Genomic DNA, 24,558 nt, shown 5'->3' on the forward strand with positions numbered 1-24,558 from the left:
TCCCCCTTCCGGCCAAAAATACAGCATCTCTCGGAAGATGAACATAGAGCACACCTGCACCTGGCTATCCTCCTGTATGAAAGAAAGAAAAAGAGACCTCAGCATCAGCTGCTTCACACCCATCTGGGTACAAGCCTGAAAATGCACAGGGCACAAAGTTTGCAGGCAGCAGCCGGTGGCCATGGCTGGAGGCGCAGAGCCTTACGTTGTCAAAGAGTGGCAGGAGCGCCCCAGCCAGCTGCAGGGCGAGGGGGCTGGCTAGCGGGGCACCATTGCACAGGAACAAACGGCTGAGGAGAACCACGGTCATCCTAAGCATGTTGCTGTCATTTTCCTGCAACAGCTCCACAAGCCTTTCATGCAGGCTCCACATTCTTATTGCTGCCTGTGTGGAACATGAGTGTGTGAAATGCCATCCTGCTGCCACAGGGCTCAGAGGCCAAAGGCCTGTGCCAAAGCACTGGAGCAGCTGAAGCGGGGGGCAGGAGAGCTGGGAGCAGCTGCCTCAGCACCCCAAGGACAGGCAAGGCCAAGCGACTGCCTTGCCCAGCCCCATGCTGGCAGCATGGCTTCAGCTGCTGCCCTCTTCTCACCGAGACACTGGTGCCGAGCACCAGGAGGCCTCTGAGTGCCAAGCGACGCATCTCCCTGCACTCGCTCTGCAGCTTCTTGGACATGACCTCCAGGACGCTGTCACGGCATTCACTCAAGTTCAGGCAGTCCAGGGTCTGAAAGGCACAAGGCCGGTGACAGGGGAGCCACACGGGGCTGGGCCCAGGCAGCAGCACAGGGCGCAGGCACCGTCCCGGGCAGCTGCGGCCACGAGAGGGCACAGAGCCGGGAGGCAGCTCAGCCAGGCAGCCTTCAGCCTCACCTCCACAAGGAACGCCATGGCGGCCAAATCCCGGCATGGTGTGTCTTTGCTGAGCAGCCCGAGCAGGTGGAATGCAATCACGGAACACAAGGCTTCGGATGCATGGTGCATTTCTCTGATAGGAGGAAACAGGAAGCAAAAACCTGAGGCAGCAGGGCTAAAGCTCTCCCAGGACTGACTCACAGAGGTCTGGCCTTTCCCCAGCACCCAGCAAGGGGGAGCCGGGCCCTCTGGAGGTGGCTGCTCTTGGGCACGCTCCTCTCCCAGCCTTTTGCAGTCTCCTTGGCCGTCCCTTGGTGACAAGGCCTTGTGGCTCACGACCACGGGCCCCCACTGTGTGGGGCACCCCGGGAACAGGGCACAAATGCCAGAGGCAGTTGGGGAGCAGGGGGTCTCACCTGGCCAGCATGCCCACAGCACAGTGGTGGGTGTCAACACAGAGCAGCGTGTCCCAGCCATGCTTTTCTTCCATTGCCACCACCACATCCTCATAGTGCAGTCGGCAGAGCAGGGCCTTCAGGGTCTGCTCTGCAAAGCTGTGTGCACAGCAAAGCCCAGGTCACGCTGGGAGCATTGGGTCCTGCCCTGGGCACATGGCAAGGACAGAAGGACTGGGATGGAGCACCTGTTGGGGCTGGTGGCAAGGCCGTGTTGCTGCTGGCATCCCTTCCAGAAGATATCGGCTGCCTCTGGCATATCCAAGGTGCTGAAAAGCACTTGGAAGAGCAGATACACAAAGAGGTGGGGGAAATGCACGGTCACCACATGTGGGACGCAGGGCATCTGGAGGATCTTCCACATCACCACAGTTGCCTGCAAAGGACAGAGCAGCCCGAGCTCAGTGCCGAGGTGTCCGAGCGTGACAGGGAGAGGCCAGCGGAGATGCAGGGGGAGCACGGGGCCTGGTGGCTCTGAAGCTGCCCCTGGGCCAGGTTTCAGCCCAGCAGGGAGAGGCAGCGAGACACCGTGGAGGAAGGAGGATGGGGAGCTGATGGAGAGGTGAGCTTGGGCTGAGCAAAGGCCAGTTGCAGAAACTCACAGCCAGGGCAAGGACAGCCGTGTGGTCCCCATCGGAGGTGCATGTGCTGTGCTCTGGCCAGTTGGCCAGCACATCAAGGAGTACGAGCATGGCCGTCTCTGCAGTCCTGCATGAGCACATGATGCTCTTCCACATGGTCAAAGCAGCTCTGTGGGGTCAAAGCTCTGTCTCAGGGGGTTTGGGACACAGCACTATGGCCTGGGCCGCAGCGGGGAGCTGAGCTGGCTGCCAGCTCTGCCTCTGCCCACTGGCCCTCAGCACACAGGCAGCCCAGCCCCGTGGGGACTGGCCCCTGAGGAGCAGGGAGGGACTATGGCAGCACGCTGGGGACTGGCAAAGGGAGGAGCCAGAGGGCCCTGGAATTCTCTGTGTGTCAGACCACTGGGACAGGCTGTACAGGGTGATGGGCTGCTGAGCCCTGAGCCTTGTGGGCACATGGGCCCTGTACCTGTCACATGATGGGGCCACACGCAGGAGAGCCATCACCACATCAGCGGGCTGTGCCTCTGTCAGATCCAGAAGGGGCCTGTACAGGTTGTACTCAGGAAACTCATTGGCCACGAGCCACTGGTGGATGTACCTGACCATGGCGGGCACCTGGAGAAGGCAGGCAAGACTTGGAAAGCTGCCAGAGGGAGTCATGTGCCCAGCTGCCCCAGAGAAGTGCTTCCCTTGCCAGCACACTGCCATGGCCTCAAGGCTTACAGTGAGCAGCAGGCGTGGCTTGGGAGGCCAAGCAATTACTGGGAGGATGGACGCCAGGCCACGGGCTGCTTACTTGCTTTGGACTGGAAGGACCCTCCTCCACAAGCATATCCAGCAGGGCAGCACTGGTGTTGGTTTTGAAGATGGGAGGGTACACTCTGACCATGGTGCCCATGACGCTGGTCTCTTCTTCTCGAATCCTCTTCATGAATTTGCACACCATCTGTAGCAGAAGGGCAAGAAGCCGGGGATGTTGCATGGAGTGCTGCACACACGGTGCTGGGCTGAGCAGGGACAGCAGGCCCAGCCCAGGTGGGGGTGGTTGCAGGTACCTGCGCTGTTCTTCGGAAGCGGCCACGGGTGCGCTTCTGCTTTTGTGTGTGCTCCAGGGCTGCATCTGGCAAAGAGCAAGCGCAGCCAGAGCTGAGGGGCTGTGGGAGAGGCCGGAGAACACAGCCCAGCCCTGCGCTCCCCAGGCAGGAAGAGCCCCAGCGTGCTCCAGGGGATGGAGCACGGCCACTGCGGGGTGTCTGCCTGGCCCCTCTTCCGTCCTGTCCATGGGCATTTCCCCAGGGGATGGGATGGGATGGCATGGCATGGCATGGCATGGCATGGCATGGCATAGGGCCAAGTTAGCTGCAGGCTCCAGCCCTGCAGCCCAGCTCTGCTACTCACCCTCCTGCGGTGGTTGGAACAGCACCACCTCTTCGGTCTCCTGTGCTGGGGCAGCACCAGGGCCTTCTTCCTCGTCCTCCACGCCGACCAGCTTGGGCACTCTCGGGGCTCTCTGGTCCTTGGCTGTTGCTGGAGCGCGCCCCAGCAGCAAACCCAGCCGGTGCCGCTCCTGCCGGGCCTCCTGTGCCTTCCCTGCGGGCGGGACGCGGCTGTCAGGGCTCGGCCCGGGGCCAGCAACGGCCCCCGAGCGCCCCTCACCCGCCCCGGGCCGGCCATGCCCAGGCGTTCCATCTTCGGAACGCGGCACGGGAGGCTCGGGGCCGGCGGCCGCGCTGCCAAGCGGCGGAGCTCGGGCCGGGGAAGCCGCAGCGAAGGCGGCGGGAGCGGCCGCGCCGTGTGTGTGCTCCGCGGGCCCCGAGAAGAGCCGGGGCCGGGACCAGGGCCGGGACTGGAGCCTGCCTCGGGGCCGGGGCCGGGCTCGGGCCAGGCGGAGCCGAAGGGCGGCGGTGCCGCCCCGGCCCCCGGCACCGATGCCCGCCCGGCAGCGCCACCGCCAGCACGGCCAGAGCCGGGCGGAGGCGAGACCGCGGCGGGACGGCCGGGGCCGGGCACGGGGCAGCCCCGCCCGGGGCCGGGGGCGGGCCGGGGGCATGGCCCGGCCCTGCAGGGGAGAGGGAGGCGGGGAGAGGAGAGGGACGCCGGGCAAGGGACCCCGGGAGAAGGGTGCCCGACAGAGGGAAAGGGAGAGAGAGAGAGAAAGAGAATAAGAGGAAGAAAGAGAGAAAACTAATCTGGTTTTGCTGCTTCTTCCGCTGCTGCTGCCGCCGCTGCTGCTGCCGCTGCTGCCGCCGCTGCCGCCGCCGCTGCCGCCGCTGCAACTGAAGCACCGGGGCCGTTCGTCCCCGTGTCCGTTCCCCGCTCGCCCCACGAGCCCCACGTTCGAGCCCCGCGCGCCCCGGGGACAGCCCCTCCGTCTGCCCAAACACGGGAACTTTGCAGCCTTGAGCCCAAATGCAGAGCCCTGACTCCTGCACGCTGGCACAGCGATCCCCTCGCTCGCTGCTGTGCATTGTCCTTGCTGAGGGTCAGACACTGTCGGGGCACCTTCCCTTGGGGTAGGATTCCTACCTGAGCCCAGCACTGCACTTACAGCTCCAGTGTTGCTTTCCAGTAAAAACAGGGGAAGGAAAACTGTGTGTGGCTCATGCTATTTTAGACCATCTAAAAATCACTAAGTCACAGATCTTAGAGGTGCTATGCATCTGGAATTACTGGGATGGAGAAGTAGTGCAACATGGAAAAGGGGAGCATAGAAATTAATAGAGGAAAACATCTTGGATTGTTTCTTTCGTTTTCATTTCACTTCTGGAAAGCTCTTTCTGTTTTCCAGGAATCTTCTCCTGTCTGCTCTTCCCAAGAATCTCTCATGGAGAGCAAGGTCGAGCTTTGGTCACAAGACTTTTCATCAGGAAATTATGCCACCGGTGAAATTTTCATTATGACTGTTTGTGCTGGCTTAGGGCAAATTTTGGGAGGAAACCTCCAAAAGGGGTCCGTCTAGAAAGCAAGTTCAAATGGCCCCTCCCCCTACTAGTTCAGGAAAAGACTTCCCTTGAGAAAAGTTAAAAAACCCCAGTTTATTTCACAAGTGAAGTATTCACAAGCATGAAAAATGAATAATATTAAATAAAACCTCTGACAGTGCTGAAGAGATGGCAAATTCAGAAAGTCCTTTTTGTGGGTTGTAGTTGGCTCACTAGGTCTCTTCTAAGTCCCTCTGGTGCTGGAATGCAGCATCCCAGAGCTCGGTGGGCCACAGGTGTGAGCTGCTGCCGGTGTTTGTCTGGGTTTTCAGTCCAGAGCAGGTTTAAACAATTCCAAGAGAAAGACAAGTCACAGTCCAAAGGAACTTCTCTGCCTAAGCTAGCTAAAACCAAATTGCTAGACCTGGGCTGTGAAGGCATCAGAATATTTCCAAATCTGGGCACTGGCAGTCCCAGCAACCACCAGAGCTGGATGGTGCTGGAGCCAGAATCTGCCAATTTCAAAATTATGGCTTTCTGTGCCAGCAAATCACTGGACTTGGGCTGTGCTGGCACCAGGTATTTTCCAAATCTGGGTACTGGGACAGCAAACACAAGATGTGGTCGGTGCCAGACAGCAGAAAGTTGCCGGGTTTTGGCTTTCTGTGCCAGCAAATTGCTGCACTTGGGCAATTTCCCAGCACTGGGAAATTTCCAGATCTGGGCACTTGCACAGCAAACACCCCATCTGGGTGGTGCTGGTGGCAGCACTGGGAAGCTGCTGGGTTCTGGCTTTGTTTGCCAGAAAATTGCTGCATTTGGGTTGTGCTGGCACTGAGAAATTGCCAAATATTAACTTTCTGTGCCAGGAAATTGCTGGAATTATGCTGTGCAGGCATCTGAAAAATTCCGGATCTGGGCACTGGCGGTGTCAGCAAACACAAGATCGGAGTAGTGTAGGCACCAGGTATTTGCCTGGTTTTGCTTTCTTTGCCAGCAAATTGCTGCACTTGGGCTGTGCTGGCACAGGGAAATATCCAGATCTGGGCATGGGCAGTGCCATCAAACACCAGGTCTGGGTGGTGACAGTCTTGGCACCAGGAAATTGCTGCCTTTTGTCTTCTTTTTCCAAAAAATTGCTGCACTTGGGCTGTGTTGGAACCGAGAAATGTCCAGACTGGGGTACGGGCAGTGGCAGCAAACACCAGATCTTGGCATTGCCAGTGCTGGCAGCAGCAATTGCCAGATTTTGGCTTTCTTTACCAGAAAATTGCTGGACTTGGCTCTGCCAGAACAAGGGAATTTCCAGATCTGGGCACTGGTGGTGGCAGCAAACACCAGAGCTGGGCAGTGCCAGGCCCAGTAATGTTGGAAATGAATTTGTAGAGAATTTTTAAGGTTTGATAGAAGGTTTCTATAGTATGTATACAAGTGTCACGATCTGTCCTTACAAACGGGTTTTGTGGTAGTTTGTGGGTTGATCTCAGAGTGCAAAAAACACCGACACGGTACAGGGAGTTGCTGCTATAACCAAAACAAATGTACCTTTATTGAATAACCACAGCAAAATGCGTTGAGGAGGAACTGGGGGGAAAGGGAAAAATAAGGAAAAAGAAGGAGGAAGAGAAAGGAAGGTATAGAGCTACCAACTGTTTTACTAGGCCAGGACTAGACCCAGAGCTAAGCAAACTCATTCAGCCAGGTGACATTCTGTAACATCAGAAGCTGGCAACCATGAGGACTTGGCTGCCAAAAGGTGACAGTTTGCACTGGGCCCAGAAGTGTTTTCCCTAAGGCAAATCACATTGAAATGTGAAGTTTAAAAGCTTCAAATGACTATGAAAGGAAACTGCAGAATAATTTCTGGAAGGGCAGCATTGTCAATGATCATGCAGCCCACCAACAGCTGGAGCTGAATCCAGAATTGCTTCTTCCGGCTGTGTAGGAATTCATTCCACTGGCAAGCACTGGTCCCTGGGAACAAATGATCCCCTAGCTCTGGGCTGAATGGCTGCAGTGCAGATTTGAGGAGCCCTTGTCACTTGTTATTGGCCTCCCAGGGCACTCATCCTTCTGCAAACAAGGTGCAAACAACACAGCTGCACTGCTGTCCCGGGTAAATATACATACAGGTGACTTTGCCAAAGCAGTGCATCATTTCCCAGTGAAATACATGACCTCTTCTTACCTATGGAATTGTGATTGAAGACACCTGTGAGCCAGATCTGTGGGAGATTGCAAAGGAGCAAAGCTTTGGGATTTGGGCACACTTCTCTTGATTTCTTTGCTCAGGCCTTTGGTGAGCACAGAACACACCTAGGTAGAAAACCTTTGACTAGACAGGATCTTTTGGATCCATTGTCCCCCAAACATGTCAATGTGTGGCCCTGTTACAATGACAAGTTGAAAACAGCAGCACAAATGACACAAAGAAAACATGGCCAAAGAGGAATAGGAGAGGCCCAATGAGGAAAGGATGTGGTGAGACACTGGCACACTGAATGAGCTGCACTCCCATAATCTCTAGGCTAGCAGGTCATGGTCTCACATTCTCCTCCTGGTTTATTTAAATGTTATTTATTTATTTTTGTTTTTCATCATCAAAATAAAATATATACGATTAAAAATATGTCATCAAAACTTAAAGACAAAATCAAAAGACATTAATTCAAAACTACATCTAAAGATCAGAACGTATGTACAGCTGTAACTATCAAGCCTAACGCATCAATCCTATTCTTCAAACACTCTTCATACAGGCGGCAGCTTCTTCCTGAGCTGGGAGGAAAGAGAGCTTTTCTGGACGGGAGGCGAGGACTTTGTGGGTGAGGGAACATCGGAAGTGTCCGGAGAAAACTTCTCGGTAGGACTGTAACCAGCCAGATCTGCAAAATGGAGACACAAAGTTTAACAGAGAGGCAAACTTTAACAGAGGCCACCATGTAAACCTAAAGCATGTGAAGCTCCATATTTCCTGGGACACATTTCCTGGAAATGTCCAAACAGCTGCACAGGGAAACATGCTCCTGCTGGCAGACACTGAGGCAGGCCAGGGCAAACCCTGAGCCACTTGCCCAGAGCTGGCACAGGCACAGCCTGGCCTCTGGGCTGCCCTGGGACAGCAGGGAGCCCAGAGCCCTGTGCTCCCCAGGAATGGCTCAGCTGCACATGCACCCTCCTGCTCCTCTGCCTGCCCCACAGCTCAGCAGCCCCACAGCTCCAGGGGCACTGGCAGCAGCACAGCTCATTGCAGGGGCGCATGCAGGGCACAGCTGTTCCCTGGCAATGTGCACAGCCTCTCTGGGCTGCCACAAGACCCTTCCTGCCAGCAGAGATTGGCCCAGCTCCCCCCTCACCTCTGTGTGAGGCTGAGCCATGATTGCCTTCACCTTGTCATTAATCTGGAGCTGCTTCAGCCCCCCATGCCATGACTAGGAAATGTGATGGAGAGAGTGGGGGCAGATGCACACCCCTCCTTAGGATTTTGTCATTTTTGGCACAGCTCAAAAGGCAAATCCAGAGGTGTCCAACTCAGCGCTTCCTCAGCTTTCTGGAGAACATCTCTCCTTCACCAGCCCAGCATTTTGGAGAGGTTTTCCCGCACATGTGGAGGCTTGCTGGCAGCACATTCCTTCAGCTGGGTGCCCATCACCTTGCAGAGGGCAGAGGCCAGCTTGGTGGCCACGGTGCGGACGTTGGCGCTCCGCACAGGCAGCGCCTTGTTCTCCAGGCAGGACCAGAGCACGGGCAGGGCGTCGCGCTGGGCGACTTCAGGGCTCCTGGCATGAACCCCCTGCACAAGCACTGCCGGGACAGAGACACAGCTCCTTACCCACCAGCCTCCCTGCAACAAGGATCTGCCTCTGCTTCTGCTTCTTGCCAGCCTCTCTGGCCAAGAGCAGCAAAACAGCACCCAGAGCCCCTTGGTCCAGAAACGGGCAAAGCAGCTGATCATCCTGGAAACAGAACCACCAACCCCTCAGCACTAATTGCTCCAACCAGAGCCCTTGTCCCTGTGGCAGACTTCCTACCTTTACTAAATTATTTCACAATCTCTGCATGAACAATGAATGAAATGTCCAATTGCCTTTGATTTCCATTAAGAAGTTGTCTAAACCCACACTGAAGATTTGGAAATGCACCATAGAGAGGAAATGGAGAGATTTCTAATAAAAGGGATGATTCCATTTTTGTAACTTTGATGCCAAGTGCCAAATGTCTAATCTGGCTCTTCTCTGTGCTCAGCGGCACACAGCAAAGGGCAGGATTAGAACACACCTCAAAACTCCAGCCCACCAGAGATGGCTGCTGCCTGACAGCTGGATGAGAAACATCAGTGGCCAGCTGGGGTCTTTGGCAGAATGCTTTTGGGGCTTCCAACAAAGAGCTGTTTCAAACCTCAGGGCATGTCTAGAGAATTACCCAGACCCCATTGCCTTGGCATTTGGCCATCTCCACATTTTAATGCCATTTCCCCTCTCAATCTTAATGGCATTTTTTCCTATCATGTCCACTCAAATAGGGGCATAGAGAAAGAAAAATGCTACACAGGCGACTGAAAGGTAACCAAAACACGAGTGTTTTCTCACATTGTATCTGAAATCTCTCTGCCCATTTTCCTAACTGAACTGTATCAAACATAGACAAAAGCTTACTAGCAACAGGCTCCTTGCAACAGGCAGATTTGGCTAAGAGATGAAAACCTGAAATGCTCTGCAGACCATTCCTATTTTCTGATCAGACAAAATGTTATCTAGCAGCCATTTAATATTCTGTGGGGGAAGAGACTTCATTTTCTCTATGCTGTTAATCCACCAGCAGACATCAACATTGAAAGAGCTCCTGCAAGTACCCAAAACCAATTCTGCTACGCAGGAAAGGGTTATGGTACCCATTTTAAAATGGGAATTCATTTCAGTTTAAATGCAATTAAAGACATCGGTGACTACTGAATGTGAGGAACAGCTGTCCGGTCCTGCTAAATCTCAGAGAGAACATCTGCTTTTTCTAAAGTAGTCCTAATTTATGGTTAATTCCTTTATTTGAAAAAGAGATCAAAAGAACTGCTAAACTAAATGCCCTATTGCTGGAGATCTACTTTATTCAAATGCTCTTTAAAGGGCCTTTGACATTCCCAATCTCAGAACATGCCCTTTAGCGATTCCTAATGAAGACACAAAGTGTATTAAACCTTACATTCAAAGAAATTGGCAAAATTAGTGGATTTAGCCCCAGTTGAAGCAAGGCTATCAATCATCTTCTCTGCTATATATTGAGATTATCCTTTTTCCATTCCTTGGCTCTTGCTGACATAGCAAGCTCCTCTGAGGAACCAATTATCAGCTGCATTTGTAGCATTTTGGACAGTGCTGACCCGGGCAGACACTGTTTGCACACCCTGAAAGGCTCAGTCCAAGGCCCCTCTGGCAGCACAGGCAGGAGCCTCAGCACTCTGCTTCTGTCCCTGTGCCCCAGAGGCTGCCTTGCACTAAACCCGTGCCTCTGGTACCTCTGTTGAGTTCTGGCCTAAGCTGTGACCCCCAGGCCCTGCACGGTTCAGCCTCAAAACTTTCCAAGAGAACAACAAGAATTCTGTGAGGACAAAACAAAGGGATGCCCTGAAACAGCATTGGCCACCATTTCCCCCCAAAGATCACAGATGTCCCTGAGCTCCCCAGAGAGGAGCCAGCTGGGGCATTTTTAGCCCTCCCTTTGCTGGAGGTGGTTCTGAGATGCCCCAGTGAGAGCTCAGCCCCAGGCCGAGCGCTGCCCCCATCTCAGGTGCTGCCCAGCCCTGCAGCAGCCAGGGAAAACCTGCCAAACCCACCTGCCTTGGCCATGGGGCAGCAGGGACACGCTCAGCACCTCCTGGTTTGGAGGAGCTGCTCTGCTGTCTGCTCACAGGCATTCCCTGTAAATGCTCCCTGGGAAGAGCTCTGGGCTCAGAAGGGGAGGCCAAACCTGTGATACGCTCGGTGACATCCAGCAGGGCTTGGCCACTCAGGTGATTCCATTGGTAGCTGAACTCTTGCAGCAGGGACACTTTATCTACAAGGGAAACACACGTTTCTGCTCACTTTTCTCAGGTCATAGGAGAAAGGGCAGGGCCAACCCCATTTTATAAAATAAAGTACATTTCTGCTGGGTTTTGAATCCTTTTCTTCTTTCCTTCCAGCCTACTTGGCAGGGTTTAAATTCCAAAAGAAATGCTCTCCTCTCACAGTTGTAAATCCAAAGTTGTCTGCTGTAGCAGGAGCTGTGTTAAAACATTTCACTTCAGGAACCTCAGGAGTTCAGTCACATAGAAGCAGTGAAAAGGTTTTGCATCCCCGAGCACAAAGGAAGAGCCCCATACTTGGGTCACAGAAAGGCACTGAGTCAGGCAGTTCCTGAGTTCACAGAGCAGCTGGGGAGGAGAAAGTGGAAGCTCCCCTTGAAGACCTGCCTCTTCAACACTCCATTTTTCAGGCATATTTCCCCAGTGCAGCATTCTCAGAGCTGACATAAATCTCTGTGGCAAAGGAATTTGGAGCAGCCCTTGCCTATGTAGTTAATTGCTGTGGCCATCTTGCCCCATGCAAAACAACATATGGAACAAGGCATCATTGACAGCTGGGTTTATACCTGTTTGTTCTAAAGAAATGAACTTGGTGAATCATCAGTTCCCCTCTGAAAACAGAAGACAAAGAAGAAAAGTGGAAAATAGGCAGCTAATGCCTCTAATGTAGAACCTTCCAGGTGGCTGCTCTGCAGAAGCTCTGATGGGTCAGTGTCCCTTCATGCCAACAGCAAAGCTGTTCATTTGGGAAGTCAGACGGGGCCCAAGCAAACTCCAAACCCCATTTGCCTCTGAAGTGTAGCAGAGCTGTAGCCCAGGACTTGCTCTTCAGACAAGCAGCACAGAGCCAAGGGCTCCTGGGACTGTTGGGAAATGCTGATCCCATTCCAGCCTGATGGGGATGGTGCATAAGGACTGCACCTGCACAGCCTCTGGTGGGTGTCAGCTGCAGTGTTCCACAGACAAGAGCAGCTGCCAAGGCACTCAGCGCTCTCTTGTGCAGGAGAGACAGAGACGAAGCTGAGGAGAGTCCCTGCCAGGGCTCAGCCTTACCCAAATGAGCAATGGATTCTCCCAGTGCTTTCACAGCTGCCCCACGAACCCTGGCATCCTTTGAGTTCAGGTTCTTTGTTATTCCTTCCACCAAACCAATGATCACCGGGTTCAAGGCATCTTTCAGGGCTCCTGTGATTTCAGCCAGCACGTCCAGCACCCTCTGCTTCACTTTCTTGTGGCTGTCAGATATTCTCAGGACAAAATAATCAAAAATCTGTGAAGAGAACAAGCAACGTGAAAGCTGGATTCAAATGCCCCTGTTTGAAGAGTGGCTGTAGCAGTCAGCAATGTCAAAGATGAAAGTGATCCTTTCTGTCAGGTCAGCACTCGCTTGCACAATTTCACTGTTTTCCTGTGGGCCACTCACTGGAATGGTGGCACAACCTCATGCTGGTTGAAAGATTTTCTTCTGATTTTAGGAGGTTTGGCTGGGGACTGAATGGTTCCTATGGTATTTCTCTCCATCTATAAATCATTAAATCAATTCCATTTAATAATGCTAAAGAGTACCTTTGCTTTGAATGGAAGCAGATGTTTACAAAGCCCAGTTTTCTATACAGTTGCCTCAAGTACTGAAGGCAATTATGATTTTGCCAAAACTATGGCCGGAAGAGATCTAAGTTTTCTTTTGTTTGTCTCAGAGGCAGTGTCTGGAGAAGTGCAAGGCTCTGATCAACTCTTCCAGGATCCAGACCATTTCTCTAAGTAACAGGTGGACTTCTGAAATGTCATGTGCTGTACAGCTCTCATTAGAGCAGGTTCAGTCCCTTGACAGCCACATTGTCAGGCACCTTTCCCTGGAAAAAGGGAAAAAGCAGCTGCTGGGAGGAGAAAGCAGAGATGAGTCCTTAGCTGTTTTCCTCCTTTTCCAAAGAGAAAAAAAGACCCCCAAGAAGGGTGAGCACTGTCTTTACCAAGAGGAATAGGAACAAGGATGGAAATGAGTAGCCAGAGCTGTGCCTGTGTAAGACAAGATGGAGTATATAGATGTATTCTTCAAAAAAAAACAACTGGGTTTAAACCAACCCATCCTGATACTTTTCTTCCCTATGCAAATCCATTTTTGGTCTAGAGAACAATTGCCATGCTTTCAGGGGCTGGATTCCCTTCACTTAACCCAGCTGGGAGTAGGAGAGAGCAGCAGTTACACCAGCAGAAAATTCTGCCATCATCAGATGAACAGCATCAATAGGCACCTGCCAGACAAATACAGCTGGACTGAAATAACTTGTCCTGAAGCCTGGACCTGAATTACATTTGTCTGAGTGAGAGGGACCAGCGTGTCCCAAACAGCCAGGACAGAGTGCCAAGACACACTGAATTAACTTTGCTGCTACAGGCTGAGGAAAGGAGCTAAAGGAAAGGAGCAGTGAAGATACCCTACATACTTGGGCAATGTTAGTGGAGATGAGCTGGGGGCTGGTTTTGCACAGGTCTAGGAGGAGTTCCACTCCTTCCATCCTTGTCTGAAACCCCTTGGCTTCCAGGAGATGGTGAAGCTTCTGGAGCAGCTCCGTTTCTTCCACAGCTGGAGGTGACGTGACCTGGGCTTTTGCACGGGGTAGGAGGTGTCCATCAGAGGGAGATTTCACCCTGGAAAATAAAACCAAATGAGGGCCTCGTGGTGATAATTATCGTAGCATTGCATCCCCATCGAGGAAATAATTAGCACTGACTCCATGATTGCAGAAGGCTGATCATTCAATTTATTATACTGTATTATACTATACTATACTATACTGTACTATACTATACGATACTATACTTTACTATACTATACAGAAACTCATTGCCCTTACGGACAGTCTGACACAGACAGACCAGATTGGTCAATTGAATCCAAAACACCATCAGAAGTGGCCAATTAAGAAATTACCCTTTGGTAAACAAATCTCCATAACACATTCCACATGTTCACAACAACAGGTGCAACAAGTGAAGATAAGAATTGTTTCTCATTCTTTTCTCTGATATTCTCACAGCCTTCCCCAGGACAATGCCTGTCAAAGTTGTGCCTGCTGCTCTCTATGGAGAGAGCTGCAGCCACAGACAATACCTTCAGTTAATTGTGAGCAAAACATCTTGAGCAGCTTTCCTAATTATGTGATTTCAAGCTGCAAAGTCATGAGGCTCTGAAGAACAACATGGACCTCATGACAATCATTACAGGAGACAATCTGCAAGTGACATTCTCACCAGTGCTCACTCAGGAAAACCAAGGATGAGATGCATCTGATCTATCTTCAGATGGCTGCCAGGGCACACAGGTCACTTTGCTTTGTGGAGAAAGAGAGACACTACTGCCAAGTTTAAATGCCTCCTCATATGGGACGTGTGCGTCTTAGAATAAAGAAACTCATCACTCTGGAGAAGTGTCTCTACAACCAGGCATGACAATCTGGAAAAGTAGCTCAGATGCATCTGAATAAATGAACAGGGCCATATTTGAAGGATTCATAAAATCAGTAAGAGAGATAAAAACAGAAACCAGACATCCCAGAACTACACTCACATTTCATTTGCTTCCCTAGAGACCAGATGCACAGCTTCACAACCCCACTGGGAACAATTCTCCTGATCAACCTGTCTCTTCCATGAGCACAGGAAGATGCCAGCTGTGCTACTGAGGCATGTGGTCACTTTCCTGCCACTGCTGAGCAGGACAGAGCTAAATAAATCCCCTCTGCTATCAGAGGAGAACAGGTACAAGTAGTTTTGCAACTGCCATGAAGAGACAGCAAGGAGCAATTCTGTCTTAAATGCTGATTGCATTTAACCACAAGATGAAAGAAACCAAACATGCTGTCCATCAAGGAAATCACATGAAGGACAGGAATATCAAGACAAAAAGTACACATTCAGACACCCGTTGACTGAAGTTGTTCAGGAATTGCCTTGCTCCTTGCTACTCAAACTTGGTACTGTTTGAGTGTAAGAAAACCATGATTCAGTCAGGACAAAGCACACGGATGAGAACTGCATCTTTGTGGAACGGCATCTTGCTTCCAGACTGAGATTTCTCATCAAAACACCCATCTGAAAACGACTCCACTCAGATGAAAAAAAAAAGCCCTGTTTGAATTTACTTGTCCCAAGTCAGGCAGCAGAAACTTGGCTCTCTCCCAGCCTCCACAACACTGCCCTTGCCACTGCACTGGATCGTCTGAGCTGCCACCAGTGGGTGTCTGTTTGTCTCTCCATTTTTGTGGAAACCCCTCCAGAGAAGTTGTGTTCAGCACAATGCACAAGTAGACATTTTTTATCCTAGAGCATTTGTAGGGAAAGGAAACAATCTGTGGCATTGGTCATCTCTGCCAGACAGTTTTTCCTGAGGAAGAGGCATGTAAAGCTTGTCATGTGCTTTGTCACATCTGACAAAAGTGCTCAGCACCGTTTGCCAGCAGACAATGTGGCCTGGGGCTCCTCTGAGCCATCGTTCCTCTCCTTCAGCCTTCTGGTTTTCCATCCCCTACAAAGACATAGAGAAACCCCATCAATCTTCAGAGTATGAAACAGGAAATTCCCTGTTTAAAACACAAGTTAAAACCAGGATCACTGCTACCAAGGCTTAGGGAAACATTTCCTAACTTACAGATGGAAATAGACCAGAGATTCAGTGAAGCCAACTCTTTGTTTTCAATAGCCCAAGGCAGGTTATGGGTCATACCAGACTGAGCAGCAGTCTAAAATCCCAAATTCCTTAGTCTTGAGCAAAAATGGGAATAATGCAAACTGGCAGGCAACGAGTGTTCGTGAAGGAAGCAGCAGAACAAACTGGACTCTTTGGGGGTTGGCCCAGTGTGTTGGAAGTTGATTTGGTTCAACACTCACTCTCCCTGTGCCTGCACAAAGGCAGGCTCCCTTTTCTAATGTCGGTAGAAAAAATAAAATCCGCCCCCCCAAACAAACAAACAAACAAAGGATTTTCCACTGGATGCTGCTGAATTCACCAAGCTTCTTCCATCTCCACAAGGCTTGAAAACAGGGCAGTATTCCCAAAAGACAGACAGTAATTGTAATAACTAGGATTGGCTTGGACATCTTTTGTAAATTTGGGAATTTTCTTGGTACTGCTGCTTCCAGTGTTCTTTGCAAAGACTCTGTTACCTTCAGAAGCACAATTCTCACTTAATTGCTTTACAGGGGGCAGAGTAGGGAGAGCATGGTGGGGGCTTATGCTTAAATGTAAACCCATTTTCTCCTCTTTCTCTTTCCTCTTTGTGACCGATATTGAAAATATGCAAAACCCCACTTTTTCCCTAATAATATCAGTTCCTTTGTGGTCTGCAGATGACCAGGCTGAGGATTAACAGCTCATTCCCAGGAGCAAAATGATTCAGCAGAAGAGGAATGAGCTAAAGACAGATTGGGTATGTTTGCTGTCATATTAGAAGTGGCAATACTTACACAAAGGAGACATTTATCCCCGCAAGCACTTACTTTCTTCTTAATTCTTATCAGAATATCTTCCAGGTAACGGGGGAAAAGAGATTGTTCCAAAAGCTTTTTAAATTGTTAATGATTGAAAACCTTCTTCACCATCTCCTGTCCATATTGAGGAAGGAAAGGAAGGAAGTGGTGGAAGGAAGGGAGGGAGGGAGGGAGGGAGGGAGGGAGGGAGGGAGGGAGGGAGGGAGGGAGGGAGGGAGGAAGGAAGTGTCGGAAGGAAGGAAGGAAGTGTCGGAAGGAAGTGTCGGAAGGAAGTGTCGGAAGGAAGTGTCGGAAGGAAGTGTCGGAAGGAAGGAAGGAAGGAAGGAAGGAAGGAAGGAAGGAAGGAAGGAAGGAAGGAAGGAAGGAAGGAAGGAAGGAAGGAAGGAAGGAAGTGTCGGAAGGAAGGAAGGAAGTGTCGGAAGGAAGTGTCGGAAGGAAGTGTCGGAAGGAAGTGTCGTAAGGAAGTGTCGGAAGGAAGTGTCGGAAGGAAGGAAGGAAGGAAGGAAGGAAGGAAGGAAGGAAGGAAGGAAGGAAGGAAGGAAGGAAGGAAGGAAAAATTGATAGCAATGATGTTATTTTGTCTAGTAGGAATCATTCTAATTTCTGTATTTGTAATTTTGTAAAGATTATCTAGTGTGATTTTTCGTATTCGGTACCAGTGATATCCCACCAGCTGATCAAAACCAATTACACAATGTATCACAGATTATCACCTACCCCTATTGGGATGAACCTTACATTAGTAAAACAATTACTTAAGCACCAAGAGTACTGGAAATCTTGAAGGAAATCCAAGAAAGTGGAAAGAAAACCGTAATTACTGTCCAACATGATACAAAAGAAATAACCAGAGTTCTACAAAGAATAAAACAGAATATGGATCATCACTTGTGGGATGTCATCTTTGGGTGGCCACCGACTGCAAATGGAATCTTTAATAAGTTGCGCCACCCCATTGTAGTTTTGTTAATATTAGTTGGGATAAGCTTAGGATTATCTATTATATTGTTTATTTGGACCTGGAGAATACTACAACGAATAGCTTTACTAACCTCTTTGTCAAACGTACATGGTGAAGCATTAAGAGACACTTATTGTCATAAGGTTTTGAAATAAGTAAATGAATTTACTTATTTCCTAGGAAAGGGGGGAATGAGACAGAGTAGAGATCCATTCTGAATTAGGTGAAGTGTCTAGAAGAGGTGGAAAGTCTGTGAGGCCAAAGCTGAAGGAAAAACTGCAGGGCAGAGACAGTGAGGAGACAGAAAAAAAACCCAGAAACACCCACAAGGTCAATTTGCCCCAACCTAGGAATTCCTTTGATAAAGAAGAACTGGCCATAAATGTCACGCGGAGTGAATATGTATGAACCCATTGTGAAACTGTATGCATATGCATTTGGAAGGGGGATAAAAGGAAATCTGAAATCCTCAGGGGTACGCATGCCTTTTGAGGAAAATTTTCCTCTGCATGCGTCTGACGTGCACCGTAATAAAAACATACCGAGCTTTAAAATTTTTATAAAGTTGTGAGGTTTTTTCTTTTCTCTGCAAAACACAGCTCCAGAAGTGTTTAAGGATGTCGTTAGGTTATACAGAAATTAGATTAGAGATGTTAAAGCTCCATTAGAACTTAATCTAGTGGCTTCTGTAAAGGGAAAAAAAAAAGAGTTTTTATTAAAAAAAATATAGCAAAAGAATGGAGAAGAAGAACGTCCACTCTTTATTGGATGCAGTGGAGAATATAGTAACTAAAGATAAGGAAAAGGCTGAGCTACTAAACACCTTGTTTGTCTCAATTTTCAATATTAGGACAAGTTTACCTCAGGACAAGTGTTCTCCTGAGCTTGTAGATGGGCACAGGGAGCAGAACAGCCCCCCTGGAATCCAGGAGGAAGCAGCTGGGGACCTACTGAGCCACTCAGATACTCACAGGTGTATGGCTCAAATGGGATTCCTCCGAGTGGGCTGAGGGAACTTGTGGATGAGCTCCCGATGCTGCTCTCCATCATTTACCATCAGTCCTGGCTCACCAGGGAGGGCCCAGAGCACTGGAGGTGCCAGTGTGAGCCCATCCCCAAGAAGGGCTGGAAGGAGGAGCTGGGGAACTCCAGGACTGTCAGCCTGACCTGGGCGCCTGGCAAGGTTATGGAACAGATCACCCTGAGTGCCATCACAGGGCACCCACAGGATGGCCAAGGCATCAGAGCCAGCCAGCGTGGATTTAGGGGTGGCAGGTGCTGCCTGACTAACATGATCTCCTTTTATGACCAGATGACCCACCTGTGGATGCAGGAAAGGCTTTGGATGTTGTGTGCCTGGAATTCAGCAAAGCCTTTGACAGTGTCTCTGACAGCATTCCCTGGAAAAGCTGCAGCCCGTGGCTTGGACAGGTTCCCTCCTTGCTGGGAGATTTAAGAGCTGGCTGGAGTCTGGGCTCAGAGAGTGGTGGGGATGGTTCTGCACCCAGCTGGTGTCCAGGCACAGGTGCTGTCTCCCAGGGATCTCTGTTGGGCCCAGCCTCCAGCCAGCTTAATATCTTCACTGATTATCTGGCTGAGGGGATCGAGTCCAGCATTCACAAATTGCAGATGGCACCAATCCAGGTGTGAGTGTGGATCTGCTGGAGGGCAGGACAAGAAGACACAGCCTGAAGCTGCACCAGAGGACGTTTAGACTGGACAATAGGAAGAAGTTCTTCACAGAAAGGGTGAGTGGGAACTGGAATGGGCTTGCCAGGAGGGAGGTGGCAGAGTCACTGTCCGTCTCCAGTGGCACTTAGTGCCATGATCTGGGTGACAAGGCAGTATTAGGGTATTGGTTAGATTGGATGATCCCAAAGGTCTTTTCCAGCCTATTTGATTCTGTCATTCTGTGATGAATGGGACACTCTGGGGCCATTGTGACACTGCAGGGCCTTGTGGAACTAAGAGGACCATGGTGACACTGTGCAGCCCCATAGAACCAGGGGTCCATTGTTGTGCTCTGGGGCCAAATGGAACCAGAGAGTGCACTGTGACACTGTGAGTCCTTGTGGAACCACAGAGGCCATTTTGACACTGCAGGGCCTTGTGTAACCAAGGAATTTCACCATTTTGGCACTGCAAAACCAAGGAGACCACTGGGAGACTCCAGGGCCCAGTGGAACCAAGGGTCCATTGTGACACTGCAGGGCCTCATGGAACCAAGGGGACATTGTGACACTGCAGGATCCTGTGTAACCAAGGGACCCTGTGACACGATGGGGCCTGAAGGAACCTGGAAGAACGTTGTGACACTGTGTGACCATGTGGAAACAAGGAGTCCATTGTGATGCTGAGGGGAGTTGTGAACAACAGATACGATTGTGACAGTGTGGGACCTCATGTTCACCATGGGACCATTGTGACACTCTGGGGCCCCATGGAACCAAGGGGCCACTGTGAAACTGCAGCACCAATGAGAACACTGTGACACTGTGACACTGTGAAGCCCCATGAAATTAAGGAGACAATTGTCAAATTTTGGGGCCACATGGAACCAAGAAGACCAGAGTGACAGTGAAGAATCTGGTGTAACCAAGAGGCCATTGTGGCACTGAGGGGCCCCATGGAACCAAGGACATGTTTGCAGATGACATCAAGCTGGGTGTGAGTGCTGATCCGTGGAAGCATAGGAGGGCTCTGCAGAGGGCCCTGGACAGGCTGGATCCAGGGCCCAAATCCAACAAGGTGAGGTTTAGCAAGTCCAAGTGCCGGGTCCTGCACTTTGGCCACAACAACCCCTGCAGCTCTACAGGCTAGGGAAAGAGTGGCTGGACAGCAGCCAGGCAGAAAGGAACCTACAGGGACAGAGGGACAGGAGGCTGGACATGAGCCAGCAGAGTGCCCAGGTGGCCAAGAAGGCCAATGGTTCCTGGTCTGGATCAGGAACAGTGTGGCCAGCAGGACCAGAGATGCTTTGCTAGCACTGAGCTGTCCCCAGCTCTGCACACAGACATTGCTGCTGCAGCTTCAGAGAAGGCAACAAAAGGGCATCTCTGCAGAAAACTTTGCTGGGACAACCTTTAGTTTGTTTAAAGCCATCAAGAGTGCAGCCTCTCATTGACGCAGTCTGTGGCCATAGGGAAAGTGGAGAGAAACAAAATGAGAAATGGCACAAACCATAACATGTTTTGTGGTCAACATGAAAAAACTAATTCAAGGAAAAAAAGCCCCACAATCAAACTAACAAGAAGTATCAAAGATTACTTTTATTACAAGTGATTAGCAGAAATTGGCCAGCAGTTTAATGTTCTTGAAACAATCCAGTCATCAGTTTCCACACTGCAGCCTTGAGCTCCTGGTTCCTCAGGCTGTAGATGAGGGGGTTCAGGGCTGGAGGCACCACCGAGTACAGAATTGACAGGGCCAGATCCAGGGATGTGGAGGACATGGAGGGGGGGTTCAGGTGAGCAAACATAATAGTGCTGAAAAACAGGGAGACCACAGCCAGGTGAGGGAGGCAGGTGGAAAAGGCTTTGTGCCGTCCCTGCTCAGAGGGGATCCTCAGCACAGCCCTGAAGATCTGCACATAGGAGAAAACAATGAACACAAAACAGCCTAATGCTAAACAGGCACTAATAGCAATAAGCTCAAGTTCCCTGAAATTGGAGAGTGAGCAGGAGAGCTTGAGCATCTGGGGCACCTCACAGAAGAACTGGCCCAGGGCATTGCCATGGCACAGGGGCAGGGAAAATGTATTGGCTGTGTGCAGCAGTGAATAGAGAAAGGCACTGGCCCAGGCAGCTGCTGCCATGTGGGCACAAGCTCTGCTGCCCAGGAGGGTCCCATAGTGCAGGGGTGTGCAGATGGACACGTAGCGGTCGTAGCACATGATGGTCAGGAGGGAATACTCTGCTCCCATGAAGAACAGAAAGAAAAAGAGCTGTGCAGCACATCCTACATAGGAGATGGTCCTGGTGTCCCAGAGGGAATTGTGCATGGCTTTGGGGACAGTGGTGCAGATGGAGCCCAGGTCGCTGAGGGCCAGGTTGAGCAGGAAGAAGAACATGGGCGTGTGCAGGTGGTGGCTGCAGGCTACGGCGCTGATGATGAGGCCGTTGCCCAGGAGGGCAGCCAGGGAGATGTCCAGCAAGAGGCAGAAGTGCAGGAGCTGCAGCTGCCGCGTGTCTGCCAATGCCAGCAGGAGGAAGTGGCTGATGGAGCTGCTGTTGGACATTTGCTCTGGCTGCACATGGGGACCTGTTCATGGAGAAAGGACATTGACAAGTCAGAAGAGGCTGCTTGGAGCCAAACCTGGGCCATTCCCTGTAGCATGACCCACTGGGACTCACCCACCCTTGTTTGTGAAAACCTTCACACAGGTCCCTTCCTGAGCTCCAGCTGTGCTGGCTGAGTGTGCCAGGAGCAGCCAGGCCTGTGCATGGGGGCCCTCAAGGAGCCATCCCTGCCCTACTGCCCTGGGATTGTGGCCGTGTGGCAGAGGGACAAGGCTGGATATTCAGGATTTGTCAGGGGAATCACTCAGAATGAAGACAGGCTTGGTAGCATCTGCACTCCTAGTTTTTTAGGACATGGATGGCAGGAGCTGGTTTAAGGAATTTTTCCTACCCACACATCATTTCTGACTCTCTGAGGTCAGAAATCCCCAGCCTTCCTGCTGCACTCAGAGTTTGCCACTGAGAGATGGGAGAAGCAAAGGATTCCCTGTGGCTCGGGGAAGGTGAGGGGCTGGATAGGCTTGTTCCCAGCTGCCCTGGCTTTGCACCTTTGGCTGCAATCAGAGCACAATCACACTCCTGCATCAGCCTGGGATAAACCAGACCCTGCCCAGAGCAGAGGGATCCCTGAATGTCTCACCCTCTCTGAAGGTCTCTGGGCAAGATCTCAGCACCCCCTTGTGCCAAGGACACTCACGGCTCCCTGGGCAAACCCAACAGCATTGCCTCAGCTCTGGCAGCTGTGCCCTTCCCCGCGGGACATTCAGGGAACTCCCAGAGGCTCTGGCACAGATTAGCAGCAGGAGGGCAGCTCAGAGCTTGGAAGGGCACAGCAAGGAGATCCCTGGCTGTGCCCACGATGGGATCTCAGGGAGGGGGCTCAGCTCATTCCCCTCTCCCATGGACTGCTTTGCCCACAGCCCCACAGGTGCCAGGGAAGCTTGGACACCCCATTCCCATGGACAGCCCTGCCTGGCAAGAATGCCAAGGGCAGTGCCTGACTCAGCTCCTGCAAATGCCAGAGCCTCCCTGAGAGCAGCAGATAACAGTGACAATATCAGGGCAGGGCAGAACCAAGAGAAGATGTTGTGGTGCTGTGCCTGAGAGGGCAGGGCAGAGACAGCCGGGCACTCTGGACAGTGTTCCTGTGCCCAGCTGTGCCCGGCACCTCCCACACACCAACAGTGCCCTCCTGCCCCCAGCACTGCTCTCTTCAGCCCCCTCTCCTTCCCTGAGCATCTCCCTGGGCCTGGACATTCCCTCCTGAGAGGAGCCTTGTCCCTGCCAGCGCTCACAGAGCCCATCCCAGCCTGTGTGCCCTGGCCGGGGCCCTACAGAAACCTGCCTGTGTGCAGGGCCCTGGCTGGGGCAGGCTCTGTGTGCAGCTGGGCAAGGGCAGCTCAGGAGAGCCCTGCTGGGCCCTGCAGAGGTGATGCTGCTGCTGTCCAGGGCTGAGGAGTGGCTGAGGGCCCCTTGGGAGGCTCCCAGCAGAGAGACTGACCAGCTTAATTTACAGTTCTGCAGTTCCTGTAAAAGTTCAAACATTAGTTGTATGATCCTGTGTCTCCCTTTCAACTCAGAATGTCCTGGGATTCTGGGATTACAATTCCTGTTCTTCTTCTCTCATCCCCTTGTTTTTTGTAATCAAAAGAGAAAAAAAAACCCTTGCAACAGTGTTAGAACAGTAAAGTAAAAAACACACATTTATTGGAAGCTTCCAGGTGTCCCAGTGGGGATGGGCCACACCTGGGCCCTGATTTACAGAATTTATTAAGGTTGATTAATAAAGAAAATTTAATAGGAACATCCAATAGGAGATTCACTTACCCCACTTACAGACCCCTGGCTCAATCCATTGGAGTAAGTCCAAGGCCTTCTTTGCCTTAAATTTTTGTTATGACTGCTCACATTCTGGTCAAAACCCAAAATGTTCTTGTAGGTCCTCTTCCTGATAATAAGACTATACAGGATATTATATGTATTGTATACTATATGTATTTAAGGAATACATTTAGACAATCCGCTTATTTTTCTAAAATCGAAGAAAAAGCTTACGGAAAAAAATACAGTTAATACAGGATTATAGTTATAGAAGTATATAATAATAATAGAGTTCATTAAGAGTTTAATAGACTTAAATAAGGATTATAGATTTATAATTATGTAATAGTAATTTCTAGAGCTAGAAATATATGAAAAATGTATAAAATGAAAAAATCTTTTTGTCATCACCCTATCATTCCCATCCTTCTCCAAGTAGGAAATTGAAAACATTCTCAGGGAAGCTCCTGATCTTTCCAGACTTACCTTCCTTGGGAAGTGCCTTCCGGAGCTGTGCCCAGGCTGGTCTGGAGTTGAGAGCAGCCCTGCCCCACCCAGGCCCTCTCAGCAGCAGCCCCTGCCCTGCTCAGGGTGGCTCCTTCCCCCCAGAGCTTCTCCCCAGCACTGGGAGCAGCTCCCCAGGCCAGCTGAGAGCTGTCCCTGGCAGGCAGCAGAGTCCCTGCCCCAGCACAGCTGCAGGACCCTGCTCTGCAGGACAGCCCTGGGCACCCCTGGCTGCTCTGCACAAGAGACAATCAGAGAATTTACTCACAGGGTCTGTAGGCATTGGGATGTTGCAGCTTTAGGAGATGGCTCCAGGAGCTGCAGCTGCATTGTCCTGCAGCCAGAGGTTCCTGTGCCAAGGGCTGGCAGTGATTCTGTCCCAGGCACTTCTCAGCACCTTCCCAGCCCTGACTGATTGAAGCTCTCTGTGCCTCTGTGTTGTGCCCGGGATGGCTGCAGGCAGTGCCCCAGCCCTGCTGGGCTGGTAGAAGAGCTGCTCAGCAAGAGAAATGTGCTTTTGAAGCTCTTCTTGCTTACCAGGAGCTGCCTCTGTGCCAGGAGCCCAGCCCAGTTTAGCAGCACAGACAGAGCACCAGGACTTTAATGAGCCTCTGGGGCTTTGTGCTCAGGCCCTGAACATCAGTCCCTGAGAGGGTGCTGAAGAAACCTCTCC

At 51.1% G+C, this 24,558-nt stretch overlaps 1 protein-coding gene across 1 annotated transcript; it reads right to left on the minus strand.

Annotated features, from left to right (window-relative positions):
- Positions 1–20,626: 20,626 nt before the first annotated feature.
- LOC132081109 (olfactory receptor 14J1-like) lies at positions 20,627–21,559 on the minus strand. The gene has a single exon (XM_059484640.1). The coding sequence runs from the start codon at positions 21,557–21,559 to the stop codon at positions 20,627–20,629; it is 933 nt and encodes a 310-aa protein (XP_059340623.1).
- Positions 21,560–24,558: the final 2,999 nt, after the last annotated feature.

This window comes from Ammospiza nelsoni, chromosome 17 (genome assembly GCF_027579445.1).
Source record: "Ammospiza nelsoni isolate bAmmNel1 chromosome 17, bAmmNel1.pri, whole genome shotgun sequence".
In the NCBI taxonomy this organism is placed as follows: Eukaryota; Metazoa; Chordata; class Aves; order Passeriformes; family Passerellidae; genus Ammospiza; species Ammospiza nelsoni.